Below are 24471 nucleotides of genomic sequence, written 5' to 3'. Positions count from 1 at the left end.
AAGGATCTCAGTGTAGGCAACGCTTTTAGATACCCGGTACACTAATCCCGATTACATTCAGCGTAGGTGACTGCACTAGTTTTTGAACGTGCTCAGCAAATAGGCGCTGGCGAATTCTACAAAGCAGAGCTTTCTTCCCTGGTCTTCAGTATTTACTTCGGTAGCGTCCGTAGCGCTCTCTGTAGCCGGCTCAATCCGCTCAACCTACCCTTTCCCTTTGGTATCGCTGCTCTATTGCCGCTGTTTTCAACTTTAGACCCTCGCGCAACTTGCAGTTTCTCTGAACGTTTTCCCTGGCTGCACAGGACAAAAGCTCAATGGAAGGAGGTAAGACCCGAAAATAAGGAAACGGGATTGCGACGATCTAACCTATATTCAATTGTCGTGAAGATGCCAGTCCGTAGCTCATGTCTAACCGAGTGCCTTACTGCTGGCCTTACTTGGTTGCAGGGCACGAGCTCGGCGAAGACAACGCAGCCGGCGCTGCGGACTCATCGCCTCTTCAGAAGTGAGCGTTGAGCGCTGTTGGACCTTTTTTGATGGATAAGTGGTGCGCGTGCCCCAGTCCGCTCGGCAATTGATGCGTAGTGCGTTTCACGTAGAAGTCAAACGAAACGTGTGTGGTTCGGCGAATATTGGGGTTGACCATTGATAATTCGCCTTTCTCACAAGTTGTGACGCCCTCTGAGGAGTGGGCGAAAACTAGTTAAAAACAAACGCCGGTAGGAGGTGCAGCCGCGATCCGATTGCATGAGGCACGTACTGCGCCTCTGAAGTGGCAAGTGTGTGCTTGACAGTTGCCGCAGTAGGAGCTGGCGGTTTGTTTTCAGCCAGTGGAGCTGGAGGAGGAGAGGCGCGCATGCGTAGAGCGGCCATGTGACAAATAGATACTCTTCGCATTCGCCTCTGATTGGCTACAGGAACTGACACTTTGCCATGTAAACTGCGTCAGAAAAGAAAGCGCTCCGGATATTCCGTGCCGCACCGCAGTTATAAATTTTCATCTACAGAAATTTAATTGCTTCTTGGGTCGCGAGCGCCTGCAAGCAGCGATGTATGTAGGCTATTTTCTCGAGATGGTCCCCATGTTAGCCAAGTTACACTCAGCAGGCGCGCTTTGGAACTTCAGCGCATTGAACATCGAAGTAAGTGCAGTTTATTGGGTACGTACTCGTGGAAAATAATTATACAGAGCAAAAATACTAAACAAAGGAGGGAAACATGCGATTAGAGGCTTCACTTAGAGCTTGAAATGGTACCCACGCTCAACGTATGCAAATTTGCGGAGCTTACCTGAAGTGTTTGTCGCACTTGGCGCCAGCTGTTGTTCATAGTGTCTGCTTTCAGCTGTCTTGAGCCATGTGGATCTTTTACGCTTAGCATTGTTGGTGCAGAGCGCACAGACAGTGTCGGCACATCTTCTCTGTTCAGTACAACGCTGTGAAGTTCTCCTAGCGTAGAATGGCCGCAAGAAATAACAGGGCAGCTCTCAAGCTGTTGCCGATCATTGGCAATAGCCGGATAAGTCTGGTACTTGTCACGGCAATGGTGAGAATGAATGTGCTGATCGAATCGGGGCAGTGAAAAGCACAGAAAAAAAAATGTTCTCACGGCGCTCTAAATAGTCAGTCAGAGGCAAGTACAGGGAGAATTTCAGCGCGAAAATTCTTCTGGCCGCCAGCAGAATAGACACTACCTTGATAATTTTCTTAGAGGGAAGCGGAAGAGTACAAATAGACTTATATAATGCCTCCACGGCTCGTGTTTCAAACCACCAGGTTGGCACTGCGCATCCTTTCTGGGAAGACATGAAGCAATACCCCTGCCTCCCTCTGCTGCAAATGCTGCGGGGGGTACTATGATTAATGTTCAAACATTCTGAAGGTCTGTTTTATTTGGCTGCGCTCGCTGCACAAGTTTCATGAAGCTCTGTTATGCTGCCACGAGCGTGCAGTGCCAGTTCAGACAGTTCAAGTACAGCTTGGCTCTGGCTACTTACTAAACGAATTGTCAAGTGCAGGCCTGGTCGTCTGCTCTCCTTGGCATCGCCACTAATCTGCGGCTGGTTCCACCGCCCTCAACAACTACGAACAGCCTGAATCGTGTGAAGAATTTTCAGACAGTGAATCGCAGTGGCAGTGAAGTGTTGCTGTAATCCAGCCATGGAAAATTGCTGTTTTTCAGAAAAAAGTTGTTGCATGCGTTACAAACTGTTGATTTACGAATACACGCTGAAATGCTACCTACAATACTTGACTTTACCTCTCAGGTTTACAATTCTGCCTCCATGAACAACCTCCTCCTTTCGAAAACGAATTGCACTCGTATCTTCTATGAGGACATTCCAAATTACACAATCTATTCACCAAATCTACAAAAAATACCCCTGTCCTGAGCGTATACGCTGGATTCGCGGCCATGCTCACGACCCGCATAACATTCATGTGGATACAATGACACATCTTGACACATCAGACATCCCGCCACCATCCCCTCTTCTCTTAGATCCGTTCCTGTCCCATGCTTCTGAGGAACAAGCTTTGCGTCAGCGAACATGCGCTCTAATTTCTCCGTGTTCGTACCCTCTCCCCCATAGTCTCACTCGGGAGGAGGAGGTATCCGTGCACCGTATTCGGGCAAGAGTGGCCCTGACTCCCTCTGTGTGTCATCGGTGGCGTTACAAACGTTTCGAACTGACTGACAAGTGTCCCCATTGTGGTGCTGCACCTGAACTTTATGACGCAAAACACTTGCTGTGGACTTGCCCGGCTACACCCTCCGTGAGACGTCACTCCCTAAGGAAGGTAGGCCTGCGATGGGACGTTGAAGAAAACTATTGCAAGCGGACTCTTGATAATCACTTTATCGAGAACCTTTGTCACCTTTTAAGCGCGTCTTGTTTACACTCCTAACTTTCTCTCCCTTTCTCGTTATGCCTAATGGCAAACATCTCGAATAAAAAAAAAATCTTCTATGACCTACACATAAGCGCAGCAGATTGCTGCAGTACAGCTGCACTTCCACTTCGAAGAGTGTAAGCCAGCCAGAACTCAAGATGCACTTGGCAAGCACTTTTCTGAAATGAATACAGAAGCGTGGCACTTTTGCGGCAGCCTAGCAAAATGAATGCGAAAGTGCTGTACTTCTTCAAACGATGTAGTATGTGTGGCGAAATCAAACAGACACTGGGACTGGCCACACACTTGGATCATCCTATCCCAGTGCATTTTACAAATCCCTACTCGGAACTGCCTTATTTCATGGCAAGTTGGCCATTAAAACTGGCTCATTCCATAACTCCCACTTCCCCACATATACCAGGAAGCTCGTCATAACACCAAGCTTTGTGTTTCATTAAAAATCCTTTCTCTCTCTCGGCACATTGACAAGGTCCTTTTGGTCAATTAAGGACTACCTTCCTAAACAAGAACATCCCTCATCCATCTGATATAATATAAGGGATTACTGTTATCACCTAGGCACAACCCCATCCTTTTCTTGGTGCCTGGGTGATAACAGTCACTTGAGCTCTGTACTCTCACTGATGGTCAGCACCTAGCAGATGCCATGTCTTCATTTTGACAAGACAAGAAAATCATACTTGGGGATAATTTTGTGTGATGGTTTTCTCTATAGTGCAAATTTTAATGCAGTACAGATAAAGGGCAAGTGAAGAGGTTTTAGAATTTGATGATTTTAAAAGGGCCGAATGAGTGAAACAAGCAAGTAAAGCCTACGAAATCGTTTTGCGCTTGCATTTCAAATAGTGGCGTAATCGCTGAAAAAGTGGCGTCAGCGCTCAGGCTCCTCTGCAGTGCACGAGCAGGGGTCCGATCATTATGTCGCGATGACGACGTTATGTTTCAATTGAAGAAACTGTTTTTTCATGGAAAAAAAAACCAACATCATCGAAGGTGAAGCTCTCGAAGCATTGCTTGGCGGCATCCGACGACACACACAGCATGCAGGCGAAGGCAGCGGGCATCTGAAATTTTGGCAACAGTGATGTCACCACAAGTTTCCCCACATTCTCCAACGTACTGAGGAGAAGCCTGAACATTGTTGCGGTTTTAATTGACTATTATGTCACCATTTTAAATGTTAGTGCAAAAATACTTTGCATGCCTTACTTAGAAGCTTGATAGATTCGAATTCTTGAATAACCTCAAATTTTCAAAAAGCCAATTCGCTTTCCTTTGAACTGTTGTGCAGATTCAGGTATGCCCCGTTAGGCCGCATAACTGAAAAGTCCACAATTGGGACAGCCCACTAGTGCGAAGCTCATTCTTTGCCTTAGTGCGTCTTTGTGGACACTGCTGTTCTTTTGGCATGACTCTATCTTAGGGTGAAACACTGCACCGCATTCAGAAGCTGAAATGCACTGGGAACTACTCATGAAATTGAGGCAATGTGAAGCTTCCCACTTGTCTGCATACAATCAGCAAACATTCAGATTTCTTACTGCATTGCAGTTCATCTTTCCATGTTTGTCTTCTTTTTCTATGGTGGTGAAGCTTGTTGTACAACTTGGACCTTATTTATGCAGAACACTGCGTCTGTTTCTATGCCGTTAATAGTTGTGGCTTTTGCCTGCTAATTTCCATACAGTTTCCCAGCAGTATGCATATCTGCAAAAACAGTCAAAGGTGCTTCTTTGCAACTAAAGGGCACCACCTCTACATGGAGACCATCTTTTGTATACATAGACACGTTGTTGCCTTAGATGTAGCAAACTTAGTTCTTATTTGACTTGAAAACCAGAAGGATGATAGGAGGTGTGTTAGCTTATGAAATAAACATGTATTTCTCACCTGTTATGCCTACTTTTGAAAAAGATGGCAGCGATAAGTCATGGTTCTAATTGTTTGGTACGAAATTCAAACCTCTGTATTAAATGATCAGTCAGATGTCATCTTGTCATCTTCTGAGTTTACCCAGTGAACTGAAAGATGTTTTGCTTTGTAAAATTTAGGTTGTTAGATCCGATCTGTGTGCCTTGACCCACAGTCACACAAATGTATAGAAAAATAAATACTATTTTTATGCACTTTTATGTGCTTTTTGCACTTTCTCTTCAAGGTCTAAAAGCATGTCCCAACTAGTCCAAACCATAATTCTGATTTTTACAGTGGTGGTTTATGGCAGTTGCCTAACCTCTAAGGAGCGCAATGCTGTCCACACCTGCAATGCATCTGCGGTGTGAACTCAACGTTTCCTAATCTTACAAAGAGGCAGCAACAGTTTGCTAAATATAAGGAAAGTCTAGTTTATGTGAGCTTGCGGCTAGCGAGCAAAGCTGGCTTGGCAAGCTGACGGGTTGCTGCCTTCCTCAGCATCATCCAAGTTTTGGCAATCAGGCCACCTATTGCTGCCCACCTTTGCTACAGAGTGTGGCAAAGGTGTCCAAAATTTTAAACAATTCTTGGCAATCATAGGACCCCGTCTTACCACTTTTCTTATGAATGTCCGATACAACATTGATAGTACCGCCGCCGCGGTGGCTCAGTGGTGGCTCTTGGCTGCTGACCTGAAAGACGTGGGTTCTATCCCCGCTGTGGAAGTTGAATTTCGATGGAGGGGAAATTCTAGGGGACCGTGTACTGTGCGATGTCAGTGCACATTAAAGAATTGAATTTCGATGGAGGGGAAATTCTAGGGGATCATGTACTGTGCGATGTCAGTGCACATTAAAGAACCCCGGGTGGTTGAAATTTCCAGAGCCCTTCACTACGGCGTTCCTCATAGCCCGAGTCGCTTGGGAACATTAAGGCCACATAAACCTTAAAGCAGCATTGGTAGTGTGTGTCGAAAAGAATAAATTGCTAAGAATCAAAAGACAAAATGTTTGGTTCGGAACTGTACGCGCTCCTTTCAAATACTATTGGTACAGGAGGGAAAGCAATGTGTGTTGCAGCATCCCAACCCATTCTTTCTTGTGCAGTGCACATTTGGCAGCAAGACAGGGAAAACAAATGACGTGTTCTTTTATGTCCATCTTGCGGCTTCCCTTGTAGGTGCAGCTCTCAGAGGCCTTGTAAACATTAAGAATTCAGAATGCCTCAAGGAGGTCCTCAAGAAACAGCCAGTTTTTCTTTTCTCTGCTTCCTGAATCACAGGTACATGCAGCTGAGCACAGAGTTGAAAAGCAAACTTAAGGCAAGCCAGTCTCAACTGGAAATTCTTGATGGACTTCGTCGCGTGACTCTGGAGAGCATGACAAAACAGGCACAAGCTCTTCCCTTGGAGAACCTGGTCCAGTACACTCACAGTCTTCTTACTATGCTGAAAACCAAGCACAGCATGAACTTCGAGGGAAGCTCAGATGGTGAGCTACTGATGGATTGTCTGTGTATAAATATTCATTATATGTGGTGCATATTTTGTACTGAACACTTTTCGTAAGTCAGCGAACTTCATTTTTAAGACACGCTGGTGGGCACACAAACCTTAAAAAACACTGCAGAGGTTTTAGAATTCGATGAACTTAAAGGGGTCAAATGTGTGAAACTTGCAGGTAAAAGAATGCAAAATTCTTTTGGGCTAGCATTTGAAACGGTTATGTAATCGCAGATTAAAATCATGGCGGCCTTCAAGCTCCCCCCAGTGCACAGCGCCAAGTGTGGGGTGCATGATGACGTCATCTGCGGTTCCGGTTCATTTTCGACTCGTAATTTCCTGCTTTGAAGGAATAAAACCAGAGCCACCTTAGGCAAAGACAGCCAAGTATTGTTTGGCAACATCCAACTACACAGGGTGTAGTTGGCGAAAGAAGAAATTTGAAATCTTATCATCCAAGACGTCACATCGAGCTTCCCCGCACTCCTCCGATGCTGTGAGGAGAAGCCTGAAATGTAATCGTTGATTACGTCACATTTTAAATCCTAGTGCAAACATACTTGGTATGCTTTACCTACAGCCTACATAGATTTAAATCCTTGAAGGCCATGCGATTCCCAAAAGTGATGCAGTTGCCTTTTAAGGCAATGCTGAGTACCACAGTCTTGAGTGCTACTGTCAGTTTTGCACAAATAGAATGTGTCACATCAATAACATTTCATGTAGTGTCTTGCTGTAGCAACTTGCTGTGGTGGCAATACCATTGCCACATTTCTTGTTGGAATGGTCCTTCGAGCAAGGCTTTCCCTGTGAACTTGGTTAACTTTACTGAATTTCTCTTCCCAGTGGTTCACCAGGCATGTCAAATAGTTCGGAACTGGGATAGAAAGGTTTTTCATAGATGGGGCAGGCACCATCCTTTTTACTGTCTGAGACAACAAGCTGTTTGGCTGTTTCAAAAACAGATCAGAGATTGCACTCGTCTTTTTTTTTATGCACTCAACAACTGTTCTTTGGAGGATGTAGACACAGGTTGTACTCTTGGACAAATTTTTTTCTATGACCACTCATTTCTATGACCAAGTGCATTAATAATAGCTTCACTAGTTCAAACTACTGTAATGAATTCAGAGACCTTTTAGCTTTGATAGAATGTTTAATTTTAGTGCACTTTTTATGGAGTTTCCAGCTACATTTACTCGGGTGAAAGGAAGAGTTTCAGGTGCATTCTTTTTTACTCTAGCTGGTGTGCTTTTACTGCACAGCAACAAATAGGACAAGACATTTATTTGAAGAATTCACTCTTTCTATGCACCTAATAAGAGTGCAGAAAGGTTAGAATTGCTTGTATGTTTCTTGTCAGCTTTATTTCCTAGGCCTGCTTTTAAACCAAGGAGCGTGTGATGAGAGGCCAGTTTGTAGGATGTAACCAAAAGCATTGAACTGTGCCAGCAGACAGGATGGAGGGGAAAAATAGACAGGATGAGTGCAGACCTTCATCTGATATTTAGTGGCAAAAAGCAATGGCAGTCTTCCGAGCAATGACTGCACACATGCACAAGTGCACGTGACAGTCAAAAAGTGCTATTTAAATTTAGAGGTTATGCTTAACTGAGAAATTATGGCCCTTGATTGAACATACAAATTGATGCCACATAACACATGAAATACCGCTACTGTTTTTTTTTTCCACTGAACAGAAAAATCTGCTCATTTCCTGTCAGCTTCCCTGAATCTTGTCTTCTAGCACGGTCGTATGCTTTCAGTCATGCTTTATGTCAACCTGCATGGCTTTTTGAAGCTTTAGTTATGCTGGAAGCTCTGAAACCTTTCTTCTCATTTTTTGGGTTGATTTGAAGTTCTGTGGCTCTTTGTGCTTTGACCTAATTTAGGCAGAACAATACTGTACTTTATTCTGTTGCGCTGTTTGGCACTGCTGCTAGCAGCCAGCGACAGAACATCTTGTTTTTTCCTCCTAGAAGGGGTGGGCTCGCATAATGTCACACGAGTGTCTGTTGTACAGTAAAACCTTGTTAATTTGCCCCCAGTCATTTCGGAAAACTACATAATTTGGATACCCTGGCCGGTATTGTCAAACATATGTACAGTCGTCCACTTTTTTTCTAGAGCGTTCAAATGGCATGCTGTGTTGTTCATTTGTGACAATCACCGCTGCCTGCTGGTCCCGATACAGCTTTTTGAAGACGAGGCGTTAAACACGATCCATGGGAGTGTTCATACACGGTAATGTCAGGTTTAGAGCCCTTAGACAGTCATAAAATACAGAAGTGTATTTTCCAGTGCGCTGTTCAAGCGCTCTAGACAAGTGTTTGGACGACTGTACTATTCGGTGCATACATGGCAAAATTACTTTTGAAAAGTAATTAAATTACATTACTAATTACTTTCCTAGAAATGTCGCTAAAGTAATTAAGTTGCATTACAAATTACTGCTTGCAATGCCATTACGTTACAATTACTTCACAAAATAATGGTAATTACTTTTAAATTACTTTTTGGTTTCAATACATGAAAACTTGTGCATTGATGATAGTTCCTACAAAATTTTCAGATTTCTGTGTTTGCACCGCCACTGAGCTTCAAAGTGGGCATCTGAAATTTTGCCCCTGTTTGAAGAAAGGTAGCCCCATTCCATTGAACAGCAGCTTTGCTGACGTAGATGAGGTCAACGTAATCGCAAAATTTGTATAATAGCTCAAATCACTCTTCAATCAGAAGTTCATCGTTCAATGCGTAATATGGTCCCACCCTCTTGATTTTGAAGAATTTGTCTTCGTATAAATAGGAGGAGTGCATAAACTGCTTGTTCACGTTCATCGTCTCGAAAATGCACCAGGGTGCAGATGGGCAGTCAATTCTGCTGTTAAATTCACTCGTTCTGGAGGCATGTTGACAGAAATGAATAGCATGTTGCTGTGATGCTGTGGCCTGTGTTGCTCTTGAGTAAAATATAGGGCTTCAAATTCAGCCACAGAAGCTAGTATTCTTAAAAACTCACAACCAAGTTTGTTAGATCTCAATTGAGACTTCATGTCAGTGCGGCGATGTGGCAATATATATGAAGCAGCCTAGGGGGAAGTGCTCGCTCAAGCACTCACAGAGCGTCTGCAGGAAGGTGCAATACAGCATGCTACGGTCATGGAGTTCTCCTGGCAGCCCTGCGGTCCGTCTGTGTTTGCAACGGTATGCAGTGGTGGAAGATGCATAGCACTCCTATAGACTCTTCACCAAGGCGGTGGTGATGACCGCGTGCACACTGCTTCGCCTCCGCGTGCACCGCTGCGCTAGGGTGCTGGCTATGGCTGGCGGCACATTTTTCTTGCCTGGTAGACGCTCAGCACCGCAAACGCGAGGCCAAAGCATGTCCAATACAAGGAGGAGCTTGGACTCAATACTCAGCAGAATTTCTCTAGTAATTAATTACTTTGCCATGAAATTACTGCCCCAAAGTAATTCATTACGTTACTAAATTACCAGCCCAGAAAAGTAATGAAATACATTACAAGGTGGTCGGAATTTCTGGAGCCCTCCACTACGGCGTCCCTCATAGCCTTAGTCACTTTGGGACGTTAAACCCCCATAAACCAAACCAAACCGAAATACATTACAAATTACCGAGAAAAGTAATTTAATTTCTGTAATTTTATTACAGTACTTCAATTACTGCCATGTCTGATTTGGTGGCATTATACTCTCATTAATTCGAGGAATTTGGCCGTGCTTATATTAATTCAAACAGGTGGCAGAGATCGCACGTGCACAGAGGCACTGAAGATGGGCTTATGGTAATAGTGGGGGAACGTCTCAGAAGTCTTGCACTTGAGCACGAGTGGCTCTAGTAACGAGCTGAAATGGAGAGCTGCTGTATTCATCACTATGGTCATCACTCTAGAAGGTACAACAGGATGTCTTCCTGTTTTCTGCTGCAGTCCACTAATTTCTTCTTTGTTTTCCTTGTGTATCAGTTGCGGGGCTGCCTGCATTCTGGTGGCAGCATTTCAATGGAGGCCAAGATCCCCAGTTGGTCAGAACTGTGTGGCCCTCCACTACAACACCTCTTTATATCTTTCTTGAGGTGTCCACCAAGAAGTGAGACAGTTACTGTGCTATTTCCTTTCCTCAAAAACTACTAATTTTTGGGGGAGGGGGGTCTAGATGACACATGGGTTTGTTCATCTGCACATCCCTCCCCTTATGGCGCCTTCAGGTGTCCAATGATATATGAGACAGATACTGTGCCATTTCCTTTCCCCAAAAAACCAATTATTATTATTACATTGCATCATTTGGAAGTGCTATGAAAAATACTCATTTTCAAATCCAGAACCAAGCAAACAACATGTACATAATTTTGAAAGAAATAAATGTTTTGGACAGGGGGGGGGGGGGGGGGGGGGGTTGGGCTTTTTGGGGCTTTCTTTGATTCCCCTGTTTTTCAACATTCACTTAATTCTGACATTTTCATCACCCGTGAAATCCGAATTAACTGGGTTTTACTGTGCTGAGCTTTACAAGTAAGCACGTCTTTCAAGGAACCCATCCTGAGTTGTCATCAGGGTCTGTATATGGTACCATGGCTTTGAACAAAGGGAAAACAAAGTTGAGAAATGAGAACCAGTGGAGAGGGTGGGAGTGGAGATGAAATGAGCATGCTTGAGGTAGATCATGAGAAGACGCTAGAGCATGTGGTTGCCACATGTGGTTCACGCGAGTGCAGTCAGTGGGGGGTGAAGGCATGGCACACAGCTCTGTGTCCATATTCTATGCAGTTGTGGAGTGGAGAAGACAATTGCACTATGCTTGCAAAGCACCATTGTTACTGGCAATAGGAAATCATAATATTCATCTCTAGGGTCAAATGCAGTCTAGTATGTTGTGAAGCATAATGTTGTGAAGCATAATTTATGCCAAAGAACAGTGTGACGTTCCTTGTGTGCGCTACGAGGTTCCGCGTTCGACGGCGCGGCGTAGACGGAGACCCAGATGACAGCGGCATCATCAATTACCCAGCCATGCTCTTTGAGAGTGACGACCAGAATGAAGGGGTTTAAGCCCAACCGGACCCAACCGGACCCGCCGCCGCCGCCGCGGGGAAACAGGCTTTATCCTCCCCAATTGGCGTGGCGGTTCCAGGGGCGGCCCTCCCGAGCACATTCCAGGACAAGGGAACTGTCAGCGGGCCAGAGCGTGCCTTACCTTGAGGAGCGAGTGTCAGTTGATGGATGGAGAATGGAGGCCGGTGACCCGCGGGAACTGTCAGCGGGCCAGAGCGCGCCTTACCACAGCCGACGCTATGCGCTACCTCGAAGACAACCTTCTTTCCCTCGGACTCAACACGTGAGGGGGGCGAGACCATAAGTGCGGTGGTATGTTTGTGCGCCCAAGTGAAAGCCCTAGCCCCCCCTCCTTCCCCTCCGGCGTGGGCGTCCTCACCCTAGGGAGTGTGGGGAGAAGAGGATATAAAAATCGACAAGCAGTACGGAAGAGGCACGCTCAGGACGACATCGTTCGCCAAGAGGGCCTTCAGCGCCGAAGCCCTACGGCGTGCAGCTTCTGCCAGCAACCGCTCGCGCCCAACTCCGGAGCCACTCCATCGCCCCCATGAAGTCGTCGGCACGTAAGCTCGGACGCCCCAGCCTCTGAATCTTAATCATGTATAATTATTGAATATATCTGTTTGTTTAAACTGAGCCATACGGTGTCTCTTTGCCTCTCCGTCCCGTGTGGACCTGCGCATTATGGGGGTCATCACAACAGGTTTGTGAATGAAAGTAAAAATGGTGGGGTTTTAACGTAATTAAACCGAGTATTCATGCAAAAGCATGTGTTTAGCCTTCTGGCTCATGGTTTTGCTTTGCTGAGTCGTCGACACGCCTGGCAACGATATTAGACTGAGGTTAAGCTGATCTGATCTGTTCGCACCGCAGAGGGAAGTTGATGAGATGCACTGCACAGCGTGAGATTGTGTTGCAGATTAACACGAAGCATGATCAGGTGTGGCGATAGCATAGTGCTCTTGTGCAGTGGTGAGCGAAGCTGATCTGTTTGTGCCACGGCCGGTGTGAATCCCAGTCATGGCAATATTTGTTTTATTTATTTATATATCTGTCTATTTAGTTATTCATTCAAGGTTAAGGCTTCATTGATGACCCTGCTTTTGCAGCTTTGGTCGTGAAGTGGAACTTTTTTTGTAAAAGCCTTTCAGTGGTACAGCTGTAATTAGTCACTTTCCTGTATCTGATGTTGGTGTGTGACTAATACAGCGTGTGCATCCAAAAGTGGATTGCCGCTGGTGGTGCTGCATAATATTTCTGCCCTTTATACATTCTTTTTTTTGTATATTTTCTGTTCCTTACACAAATTATGTATGCATTTATGTTTGTTGTGTTGTGTTGTATTGTGCATTGTGTCGGGCCAATAGGCCCGACATAGGCTTAGACATAGGCCGACAATAAGCAGCAGTGATACATAGAAGGCATGTGCTGCCATTGCAGAGCTTCACAAACCAAGAATAGTCTTTATCTTCTTCGATGAAGTATCATAACAGGGATGATGGCCAGTAATATCGTATTGTGGCGTGCGATGCCATCTAATGCATGCACAAAGACAATATTCGCATCTTTGCCCAACAGATGTTGTACAGCAGGTATGGAAACAGATAGAAGCGGCAAAGGTGCCACAAACCAAGAGGCCAGGCATAGGTGTGGCGGTGTTCGTGCTCAGTGAGAAACAGCCTGAAAGCATCTTACTTGGCCGCCGCAAGAACACCATAGGGAATGGGCTCTACCAGGTCCCTGGTGGCCACTTGGAGTTCGGGTAAGTTTGAATCCCACGAAACCTCGTGCTACTTGGGTCTGATCAGTTCATTTGCACCAGCAGAACCACTTTATGGCAGCTCAATGCCTACAGCGTTTTTGTACTGCCTTCTGGATTAGTCTAGTACTGTCTGCATGCATCACAGCTGCACTTCTCTTGCAAGTGCTTGGAGTGCTGTGATCCATGTCTACGTAACGACACCATGCGGACACTATTTGCTACATTTATGTGCAGAACTTCCAGAAGCAGTTGGAAAAGGCCAGAATATTGAATAAGACTTCAGTTCCACTATTTTTTGAATAACTAGAGATATGAATCAGCTCTGTGTATCCTACCAAAAACTTCAAGATGTTGCACTGGCTAATAGCAGCGAGTAATGATTGGCACAGTGCATTGGTTGCTGTACATTACTGTGATTTTATCCAGTAAACTTGGATCTTTAATGTAGTTGGGCAAATCACTCAAATTAGTGGCGTGTCTACTCTGACAGTGATTTTTCAGAGTTATGCGAGTTACATTTTGAATGTTTATCACAGGTAGTTCTAGTGGCAAAAGGAGCTAATCATATCAAGCAATTGCAGCAGTCTGAAACTACTTTGTACAGTGCTCATACCTGTGAGGCAAGTGTTAATGAAAGTATTTTCAAAGGTGCCAGAAGTTTGAGTTTTGTTTACATGAAGCATATGTAATCACTGAGTACTGATCACAGAGCAGTATCCACTTTTGAGCAAAGATTAATTTTCAAAAGGTTATTTCTCTTTCTTTCTGCTGAATGGTTTTAGTTCTTCAAATTTAATACCCTACTACAGTTAACAGCAGTGTCATTAGATATGACGTGCGCAAAAATATAACAATGATGTTCGCACAGTTTATGCACATGCGGCCGTCCCGCAATAACATCCTGCTTGCCGCTACTGCATTTTCTGCGACTGTGAAGCCTTCTGTGTTGGTGGAGCTCGATGTCAGCATTGCTACAACACAACACGTGTGGCATTTGCGACAGGTGACAAAAAAAAAAACAACTAAAATTATGGACCCTTGATGTGACGCATATGTGGTTCTTATCTTACATGGCTTCACCAATAGTTTGAAAAGCAACTGCGCCCCCAAATCATGCACTCGTGCCAGGGTGTGCTAATTGTTCCGAGAAGGTTATGAGAGAAAATAGTGCGAGGTAGATGGTCACATGACTTTAAATCTACGTAGAGTCATTTGAGTCAGAATACCACGTTCCTTTCCCCGCGCTGCCAGGCTTGGAAGAAATATGGCTCCTGCGGCTCAGTGTTGCCATTAAAGAGAAGCTTATTAACCAGACTGACCACAGGGGCTTCTGTCTCTCAGTGGAGACCATACAGCAAACAATGGCTCAATTTTGCCAAAACAGCAAACACTATGACTGCAGGGACTTCCCATTGAGTGGCAGGCTTCCAAAGCCTCTGGGTTTTCCTCTAGGACCCACCTACATTCACAAGAAGTTGCTTCGACGAGTTACAAAAATTATTGTTTCCTGTTTATTCCGAGTGTCTGTTCATGTTATCTTTGATGTTAGCGGCACCAGCGATGCAGAGGTTTAGTTTGTCACTTAAAATAATGACTTCATGAAGAAGCATACACAGGGAACCGCGGATGCGATTGCAGTGCTGGGGAATGTCAGGACCTGTCATGAAGCTTCCAGATCTGGTGGCCAGGAGAGGAGGATCATGGTACTCTGAAAGCAAATAATTTAGTTTCTGAGGAAAGGAAATGGTGCAGTAACTGTCTCATGTATCTCTTGTGCATACCTGAACCGCTGTAAGGAAAGGGATAAAGAAGGAAGTGGAAGGGGGCTGGAATTATTTCCAATGATCAGTTATTGTGAGGGGAGGAGGTCATGAGAAGAGGAAAGGCATAGCATCTAAAGCCCCTGCCCCTGCCACAAGGAAACTTCCTCGCTCAGTGTTTTATGACACTGTTGCTGCGGGGTGGTGCGCAGCTGTTGGCATGGATGTGCCCAACGCGAAATCGCAGTGGTGATGACATGTTGCTATTGTAAAACAAAATTGAGTCTAAATAAGCTGGGCTTGCAGAGCTGATGGCCATGGCTCATGGTTATGCGCCATGAGGCGTAATTGTATTTTATGCATGGCAACGGGATGAACACGCTTCCGGTGACTCAACTCCATATAAGTGCGCAGTTGCCGCGCGCTCCAGATGTTTGGGCGCCAATTTGTTGCTGGGCTAAATATGTGAGTGCGAGTTGTATAAACAGCACGCACATGGAGCCAAAACACTCATGTTTAGAAAACAGCGCAGAGGTGGACTGGTTGTGATTGCAGTTTGGCACAGTCTCAGCACTGTATTTCTGAAAATGCGCTGTTCAGGTTTGCGCCACGCTTATTTATAAACTTGCAGAAAAAGATAGCACCTTGTATAAAAATCAAAAGGTTTTAAACTGATATTGTAAAACGTATTTGGGAATTCAATGTTTGGTATTTTTGGCAGTGGAAATCTGGCTCAGTAGCCTAGCGCCCTAACCATTGAGCCACCATGTGGCGGGTCGCCGCAATATTTTATTCCTGAACCCTCAAGGTTAAGGATACCACAAGATTCTTGGTTGGGTGTGACCCCATGCACAAAAGATAGCTGGAAGTTCAGTATAGCAAGCACAGAGTATTGTGCAAAGGCACGTTTTTTTTTGGGTGTGGACACCACCACACCCATGCACCTTAAAGTGTGATTGAGGTGTCCACTAGCCCAGGGAGCCAGTTATGCGCCTTTCCCTTCCTCAGAGTTAACGGAGTTTAGGAAACCTTTCCCTGGTGTTGAGAAAGGAAAGGCTCATACCTGCTTCAATTTGTAGATGGACGCCACTGCCTGCTCACAGAGGGATTGAGGTACCTAGTGAGCCGTTACACTTGCTACTGGGAGGCTACACACACCGCTGAAACCCGGGTAGTGCGGCTAGAAGTGCGAGTACAGACCACCGAGCGTTCATGCTGCTACGAGACTTCAAAAGCGAGAGGCAAATTTAGAATACGTTTTTAAAAATTCCCACTTTCGCACCTCGCGGCGACCCGCGGTGCCTGGCTTTCGCGCGAAGCCTGGCGTACGAAGTCATGGATGGATGGATGGATGGATGGATGGATGGATGGATGGATGGATGGATGGATGGATGGATGGATGGATGGATGGATGGATGGACGGATGGACGGACGGACGGACGGACGGACGGACGGACGGACGGACGTGAGAAAATTGACGAGATAAGGAAATGCAGGAAAACGCGGCTATTCAAATTTTATCTACGGATAACTCAGCTTCACCCGCCGCGGTGGCTCAGTGGTTAGAGCGCTCGGCTACTGATCCGGAGTGAACCCGACCGCAAGCAGCCGCGTTTCGATGGAGGAAAATTGGAAGAATTGTTTTTTTGGGAAAAGGAAATGGCGCAGTATCTGTCTCACATATCGGCGGACACCTGAACCGCGCCCTAAAGGAAGGGATAAAGGAGGGAGTGAAAGAAGAAAGGAAGATTGAGGTGCCGTAGTGGGCTCCGGAATAATTTCGACCACCTGGGGATCTTTAACATGCACTGACATCGCACAGCACATGGGCGCCTTAGCGTTTCGCCTCCATCGAAACGCAGCCGCCGCGGTCAGGTTCGAACCCGGGAACTCCGGATCAGTAGCCGAGCGCCCTCACCAAGGCGAAACGCAATTAAAAGGCGCCCGTGTGCGGTGCGATTTCGGTGCACGTTAAAGATCCGCAGATGGTCGAAATTATTCCGGAGCACTCCACTACGGCACCTCTTTGTTCCTTTCTTCTTTTACTCCCTCCTTTGCCCCTTCCCTTACGGCGCGGTTCAGGTGTCCGCCGATATGTGAGACAGATACTGTGGCATTTCCTTTCCCCAAAAACAAATTTTCAATTTTTTCGATATGAGGAGAAGGAAGTTGCATGCATTCCCGCTGTATTTTCATCATTTTCATTCCCGCTGTATTTTCATAGGGCTCAACTACACGGCTCAAAATCTTCCCTTAAAAAATTTCTTTGGACAGATCTATAGACTGTCCATATACTTCTGTCTACAAAGTGTATAGTGTATAGACGCCTCCTGGAGAATAGACTATAGGCAATACAAATCCTATAGACAATCTATAGATATATGGTTATACACTTTTAATAGACTTTTGTCTATAGGCTATGAATTGAAAAATATCTATAGGAAGGTAATAATTGAGTCTATATGAAGTATATGACTGTCTGTGGACCATTTTTGTAAGGTAATCACCACCGTTGCCTTGTTACTCTTGCAAAGACGGTGCATGCGAACCGATCTTGGCAGCAATTAAAAAGCGCTTCGATATACAGTGCGGGCGCGAATTTCGGTGTGAACGCGGGAAGCGACAACAGGCATAAGTGATGGCGAAGCAAAGCCCTTTTCACGAAAGAATCCCTCGAAAACGCACTCACTGTTATAATGTAATAATGCAAGCTCTAGGGCGCTCGGGGACTGCTATTAATAATAAAACAAAACGCGCGCGACGAGCTGTTCCCGTTAGCATTGCACGAAAAACAGCTGGCGTATGCATGACGGGCGTCCGGTCAGTCAATTGCCCGAAGGTCGCGGCAACGGGGGGAGCGAGTAGCTAACCGTCACACAAAAAAAGGACGAAAAACACGGGGAAACTGCCGTGACTTAATTTCGGGATAGAAACTATTTCCTTCGTTTTTGAAGCTTTTAAAAAAAAATTTGGAGGCACTTTAAGGCTATTGATTTGGAAATGTAATTAATATCCGGTTCAGCAAAAAGCGTACAAATGTGGAGGCAGCGTATTACTTTGATACAGAAAATATAATTTTGGCTAGTAGCGTTAAATACCTTGTCATGATATTTACTTCAAACCTCACACGGAATAAACACCTAGAATGTGTAACTGTGAGCGCTGGCCGTGCAATTGATTTCATCAAGCGCAATTTCGGGGCTGCCCCTCGTGGAAACTTCCCATGTCCGCTCCATCCTAGAATATATGCCGCTGCAGTCTGGGACCCTAATTACACTACACTTACAAATTAGAAGCTGTTCAAAATAGGGCCGCACATTTTGTGACTAATTCCTACGCGTATAACACTAGCGTTGCCGCACTGAATGGAGGGCTTTCTTGGCACCTTCTCGAAACACGGCGTTTCGTATCCAGGCTTGCATTGCTGAAGCAAATAGCGCGAGGAAAGGTTTCAATTGATCGCGATCTTTATCTAAAACCACCTACGCCTATCTCCGCGACGAAAGACCACGCACAGTTGCGGAATACGGGAAATAGCCTGTCGCACGTCTGCATACCAATCGTCTTTTCACCCGTGAACGATAAAGCAATGGAACAGACTACCAGAATGTGTCGTCTCAGCGACTGACGACACTTCTTCCAGTTCTGCTGATGCATCATCTACGGGCTTCAGTGTAAAGACTGGATTCCTGCTTTTTTCTTTTAGCTGAGTATAAGCTGGCGAGTTGTCTGTATCGGGGCTGCATACCGTCTTCTCAACTGACTGTTCCACTGTTACCTTGACGGCTTGTCGTTCTTGAGGATTGTTTTGACGATTGTGCCTTGTTTTGCATGCCACTTTTTGTAACATACCCCCCCCCCCCCCCCCCCTTACTGTAATGCCTTCTGGGCGCAGTGTAGGACCAGGAATAAATAAATGAAATAATGATGTGGAAGGAAAAATACAGCGCGCTACCAGCGGGGACTGAACCAACCAACAGCACCCGTCGCCGTGACTCAGCAGCTTCGGCGTTCGGCTTCTGAACCCGAGGTCGTGGGGTCGAACCCCGGCCGCGGCAGCTGCATTCTCATGGCGACGAAACGCAAAGAGGTCTATGTGCTATGCTGTGCGATGTCAGTGCACGTTAAAGAACCCCGGGTAGTCGAAAATAACCGCTTGGGGACGTTTAAACCCCACGCACCATACAGGTCTATCCAGCGTCACATTCATGTGAGAACAAATGACCGTCACGTCGGATAATATTTATTGGTCCGGTTCGGACGACAAGGTCACGGTCACGATGATTTTGGCTGCATGTGCTCGATCGGGTATCGTGGTATCGGAGCATATGGTACACGTCCCGAACCGGGCCTCTGCAAGCCGACGTGGGCACGCAAAAAAGCGCCAACTGCGCATGGGAACCGGGACGGTATCGCTGTTACGTGAGGCGTGCTGCTTCGAATGCTGACGGCGCGAGGAGAGCTGCAGTCGCCGAAGGTGCTGATCGCTGTACGGGCGCGCGTTATCTGATAAGACGAGCCATCGCCATTGCGCGCTGACGCTGCTTTGCTGAGTGAGCCTTATTCTAATCAGTTTACCGTCGCGGCCGACTTCAGCGTCTGTCAAGAGGGGGGGGGGGGGGGGGGGGGGGGCTTTTTCGAGCAGTGCGACACTTTCGATTTCTTAGCTATTCAAGCAAGGTTCGAAGGCCTGGTTCTCGCATTGATGCTTTCATTACAGTGCTAGCCTATATAAGTTGTTAGCCTTTCAAAAGATGGCACATACCCACACTGGGGGGATCGAGGTCCGCTTGTCCGTCAGCAAGATAGCAACTATGTAGTACTATAGGTAAAAAAAAAGGAAATCGGGATGCGCCTTTTAGGGGGAGAAAAATTATTTTAGCTCTATTCTGGCGTCCCAGTAGCATGGTTTGTTAGCAGCGGATGAAGCTATACACGTCCCCTCATGCCTTGAGACATTTCAGGCGACTGGATTACGTGGCCGTGCCGAAATAACTTTTTTTCCCCCACACACTCGCATCTCGTAAACTTTTGCTACTGATAGCACATACACGTATGTACTACAAAGCTGCCGGCTGAACCGAATTCGAACCAGATGTCCTAACTCAGACTGGGCTGCAGAGTACGCTCCCCCTCAGCCACGAATCCGCTCTGGCAAAGGAGTTTGGTGGCAGTCGTGCGTGACATCATCCGTGACGTCACCAGCTAACTCTGATCACTGAGCGCACTCGGAGTGTAAAGGCGGCTGTAATTTTTATATAGCGCGCACGGATACGTTTCGTCACCTCCCGTTTCCGGTAAGCAGAGACGAGTGTCTCGATGCTATTAAATTCGTGACATATGCAAAAAGACTTTATCAAAGGATTCTGGCGCCAAGGCTACGCGCAAGAAAGAAGAAAACGCTGGCGCTAAAATCCTTTTATAACGTATGACAACCAACTATAGTCCAGTAGTCAGCTCATTTAAAATGCGCTAAGCACCTCAGTTATGCGTTCCCGGTGTGTGGCCTCCGTTGATCGACTAAAGTGAAAAAGTGGTTGCGAGTTAAGTACTGAAGTAAGACATGATGTTGGGCTATAGTTGGTTCATGGGATAATAATAATGATAATAATTGGTTTTTGGGGAAAGGAAATGGCACAGTATCTGCCTCATATATCGTTGGACACCTGATCCGCGCCGTAAGGGAAGGGATAAAGGATGGAGTGAAAGAAGAAAGAGGTGCCGTAGTGGAGGGCTCCGGAATAATTTCGACACCTGGGAATCCTTAGCGTGCACTGACATCGCACAGCAAATATAAAACTGCGCGAAGAAGATGGGACGGGAACTTTGTGCACGTCTTTGTGTTCTCTCCCGTCGCGTCTTTCTTCGCGAAGTTTTATATTTGTTGATGCGAGATAAGGAAGGCGAGTACAAAGCGGGAAAGGCAAGCTGGAGTGATGAGGCCAGAAAATTCGCAGGGAAAGCGTAGCCGTCCGGTGTAGGGCAGAGATAATTCGAAGGTCGCTCGAAGATGCCTTTGCTGTGCAGAGGGCAGCAGTTGGCCTGCGGCGGCGATGACGATTATGTACTTTTTTTTAGTTTTCGTCGAAGAACGGGCTATTGTGTGGCGTGTTTCCTATAGGCGAAAGTTGTGACACACTATACCATAGCCTCCTTTATAAAGGAGGCTATGACTATACACACAACTCGTCGGGGTGGCTCGGTTGTGGAGCTCTTCGCCGTGGGATCGCATCCGGGCCGCGGGTGGCAGCATTTCGGCGGAGGCTCAATTAAAAAAAAGAGAAAAATGCTATGGCTTATGCTGTTCATTCTATGGCCAAAGCGATGTGTCAGCGTACAAAACCCCAGGCGGTCGAGATCAGTCCGGGGCGCTGTGCGATCGCCTGCGCATTCTATAGGTGATAAACACGACACGTGCGGTCAGCGCTCGCGGTAAGGAGCGAGCAAAGGCACAATGCCGGAGGCATTTGATTTCGAGTAAAAGGCAGACGTCAGCTGATGTGCTCATTTGCTTGCACAGCACAGAACACGCGTCGTGCAAATTTCAAATAAACTGGCTCAAAAGCCTGTGGCGAACTCTCGATCGTGCATCGTTAACACGAATTACCTTATAAAGGAGTAAAAAAACGAACTAAGCTGTCCTCTAGCGCGCTTCTTTTAAGGGCTAGGTATGCTGTTCAAGCCCCGGGGTGGATTTCGATCTCTAAATACCCGGAATGTTTACTACTGGAAATGGAGGCATATTCCGACCTGAAACCATTGTAGCTTGATGCAGTTACCAATGAAAGGAGTCTTTTAAACGTGGAACCTTGAGTTTAGCAGTTAGGCGAGATTGAAACCTCAGTTAAAATTTTGATAACTGCAAGAACTTCGCGCGCTTTGAAGAAGGAATCTGTTTCCGTTGGCAACCGAAGTATTCCGTATTTTTAGTGATAGGAATCTACCGCCAGGACTAAGCGATATACTCTGCCCCTAATAGGGAGTACGCTAGACGAGTGTTCGCTCCCTTTTTTCTCCCATTTAGGTTAGTTCTTGTTCAGAGCGTGTAGTTATGTGACCTTTGTACCACGTACCCTTCAGCCGCCGCGGTGGCTCAGTGGTTATTGCGCTCGGCTGCTGGCCCGAAAGACGCGGGTTCGATCCCGGCCACGGCGGTCTAGTTTCGATGGAGGCGAAATTCTAGAGGCCCGTGTACTGCGCGAATTCAGTGCACGTTAAAGAACCTCAGGTAATCGAAACTTCCGGAGCCCTTCACTACGGCGTCCCTCATAGCCTGAGGCGCTTTAGGGCGTTAAACCCCTGTAAACCAAACCAAAGCACGTACCCTTCATCATGGCGTCTACTGCGTCGCACTTGTTCGCTAAGGAGAGGAGGTTTCGACGGCATAGCTCGTTGCTGTGACGTAGTTGTGAGACAGGGCACAGTGTGTGGAACTGCAAATTGCGCAAGAACTGTGCGTTCGTGGTCCGCAGACCAGCTAGTTAATATTTGGATGCTCCAAAAAGCCCTGGGACGTACTCCTCGAAAATGTACGGTGGTAATTGCTGCCGGCTTCTGCCCTGCGTGTAGGGCGAAGGATTACTGTTTAAAAATCGTCGTGGGGGATGCGCGCTTTGCCGCCGTCCCATTGCGGCTTTCTTTGAGGCGTCCCCACTTAATTCGTGACACGGAAGCCTGGGAATGTTGGGAGTGCTCTCTTCGGACTGTACATGTATGGCTCAGCACCTGCTATATACGCTCAGTAGGTGCATACAGGTGCATACAGGTGCATGGAATATCCTAATTGCGATGGCCGTGTGGTTTTCTTTAACCGTTAGGTTTGACGAGCCTGTCATCTTTACTTTATTCTCACCCTGCTACGGTGCCTCGTGACTACTAGCGCCCTCTTCGTTGTATGTTTGGCATATACGTCTGTTCCGTGGCGCTTATCGTTGTTGTGTGAAGCTCTAATTAAACACAGCATTACTAAATACCTAAAATGGGCAGTAGATGACCTGCGTGCAGTTTTATGTTTGAAGCAGTGTGTGTCAGTACGTGGTGGCTGTTGTCCAATGGAAGGCGTGTTGTGCCCTTGCAGCGAGAGCTGGGAGCAGGCGGCGTACCGCGAGGTGCTGGAGGAGACGGGACTGCACGTGCACAACGTGTCGTTGTGCTCCATCGTGGACACCATCGAGCCCGAGCACGACTACCACTACATGACCGTCTTCATGCGCGGCTACGTAGACGAGACGCGAGGCTCCGAGCCTCGCAACATGGAACCCCACAAGTGCGATGGTGCGTACGTGAACCGCCTCGCCAATAGGGGTATAGCTTCTTCATGGGACAGCCCGTTTATTGTATCTTTAACGCTGCTTCCTTTCGAGTGTTCCGGCTTCGGCTGTTGGCAAGCGTTTTTGGCCCGAGTCCAAAGAGCTACAGGCAGTGAATGCGCTTGGAAACTCTTCAGGCCCCTATATGTGCGCTACGAGGAAATAGTAATAATTACAAAAAGAAAAATAAAAACAGTGTAAGAAGAGCTAGCTCTGCTCTTATCGTCCTCCTTCGTGTGCAATGATTGTAACAGCTTCGCAACTTCCCAAACCGTGAGAGATGTAAATGACTAAAATGTTTCGAGAAAAATTTATCGTGAGCGCATCGTGTTATCCTTGGAAGCGTCTAGCTCTGTGGCCATATTTCCGTCCTGCCGCGAACTGTTCCCGAGTATCTTTCCGATAGTGGTCGAAATTTCATCTTTTTTTTTCCTTTTTTGCTTTCGTCTAGGCTGGCTGTGGTGGAAATGGTCTACGATTCCCACGTCCGACCTTTTGTTTTGGTGCCTAAGAGACTTCAAGAACAAGAACCTGAATCCATTCTAGCTGAATAAAAAAGACTTTTTTACCCTTACATCGGTGGCCGAATCAAGTCGCTGGCATGAAGCATCGTTTGGCAAAGCTCCTGCGAGCCTGACCGTAATGCTTGACCGTTGCAGTTGGTCGCCATGCGGCGTGTTTTCTACTCCGTCCTTACTCCCGGCTACCTGGCACAGTTGTAATTTCTAGCGTCGCTTTTACTTTTATAACGCACAAAAAGTGTACAAGGCACGGAGCGATAATAAAGCACACCACCAGCCAGACATATGCATGGCTTTGTTCCATTGCACGGTGAAGTAAATCGGTGCACACGTTCTGAAACAAAAATTTAACGAATTTCTCTTCACCGCCTTTCGCATAGTTAATTAAAACAGCCAGTCCACTACCTTTGAAGGTCCGTTGCGCCTTTAGTAAATTTGACAGCAAAGCCGAAGCGGGAGGCAGACGGCAGCGAACACGACTGCCTTCGGGATCTCGTCCATGGTATAGAGCGGGGCGGGGTGAGGCTTCCCCCTCCTTTGTTCGGTATCTCGTGTCACTCAGCATTCCAATGCGATTACAACGTATTCGTGTCTGTCAGTCAAATGAGCTGCTTGGGCGTTGGACGACGTTTTCCACGGGTCTAAAACGCCCGCTGCGTAAACAGATCTGGTTTCTTTTGCGCCGGGAAAGAATGTTGTTTATGTCTT

The 24471-nt window shown here is 46.5% G+C and overlaps 1 protein-coding gene across 2 annotated transcripts; it reads left to right on the top strand.

The window, feature by feature from the left end:
- Positions 1-84: 84 nt before the first annotated feature.
- Positions 85-23816, top strand: LOC144125195 (nucleotide triphosphate diphosphatase NUDT15-like). Of its 2 annotated transcripts, XM_077658396.1 has the most exons (6): positions 85-327; positions 451-508; positions 6117-6325; positions 12990-13173; positions 23011-23207; positions 23694-23816. In XM_077658396.1, exons 1-6 carry the CDS (start codon positions 318-320, stop codon positions 23786-23788), a joined length of 753 nt encoding a protein of 250 aa, XP_077514522.1. In that variant the 5' UTR covers positions 85-317; the 3' UTR covers positions 23789-23816. The 2 variants fall into 2 exon arrangements, with proteins under 2 accessions (XP_077514522.1, XP_077514523.1); XM_077658397.1 differs by lacking the exon at positions 85-327 and having other exon boundaries at positions 451-550.
- The last annotated feature ends 655 nt before the right edge of the window (positions 23817-24471 follow it).

Source organism: Amblyomma americanum, chromosome 3 (assembly GCF_052857255.1).
Source record: "Amblyomma americanum isolate KBUSLIRL-KWMA chromosome 3, ASM5285725v1, whole genome shotgun sequence".
Classification (NCBI taxonomy): domain Eukaryota; kingdom Metazoa; phylum Arthropoda; class Arachnida; order Ixodida; family Ixodidae; genus Amblyomma; species Amblyomma americanum.
The sequence above is the reverse complement of the archived record's forward strand: the minus strand, read 5'-3'. Positions and strand labels throughout refer to the sequence as shown.

Coding starts and splice junctions, on each gene's coding strand:
- LOC144125195 (XM_077658396.1), top strand. Junction 509..6,116: donor GACTCATCGCCTCTTCAGAA/GTGAGCGTTGAG, acceptor CCTGAATCACAG/GTACATGCAGCTGAGCACAG. Junction 6,326..12,989: donor CTTCGAGGGAAGCTCAGATG/GTGAGCTACTGA, acceptor TTTGCCCAACAG/ATGTTGTACAGCAGGTATGG.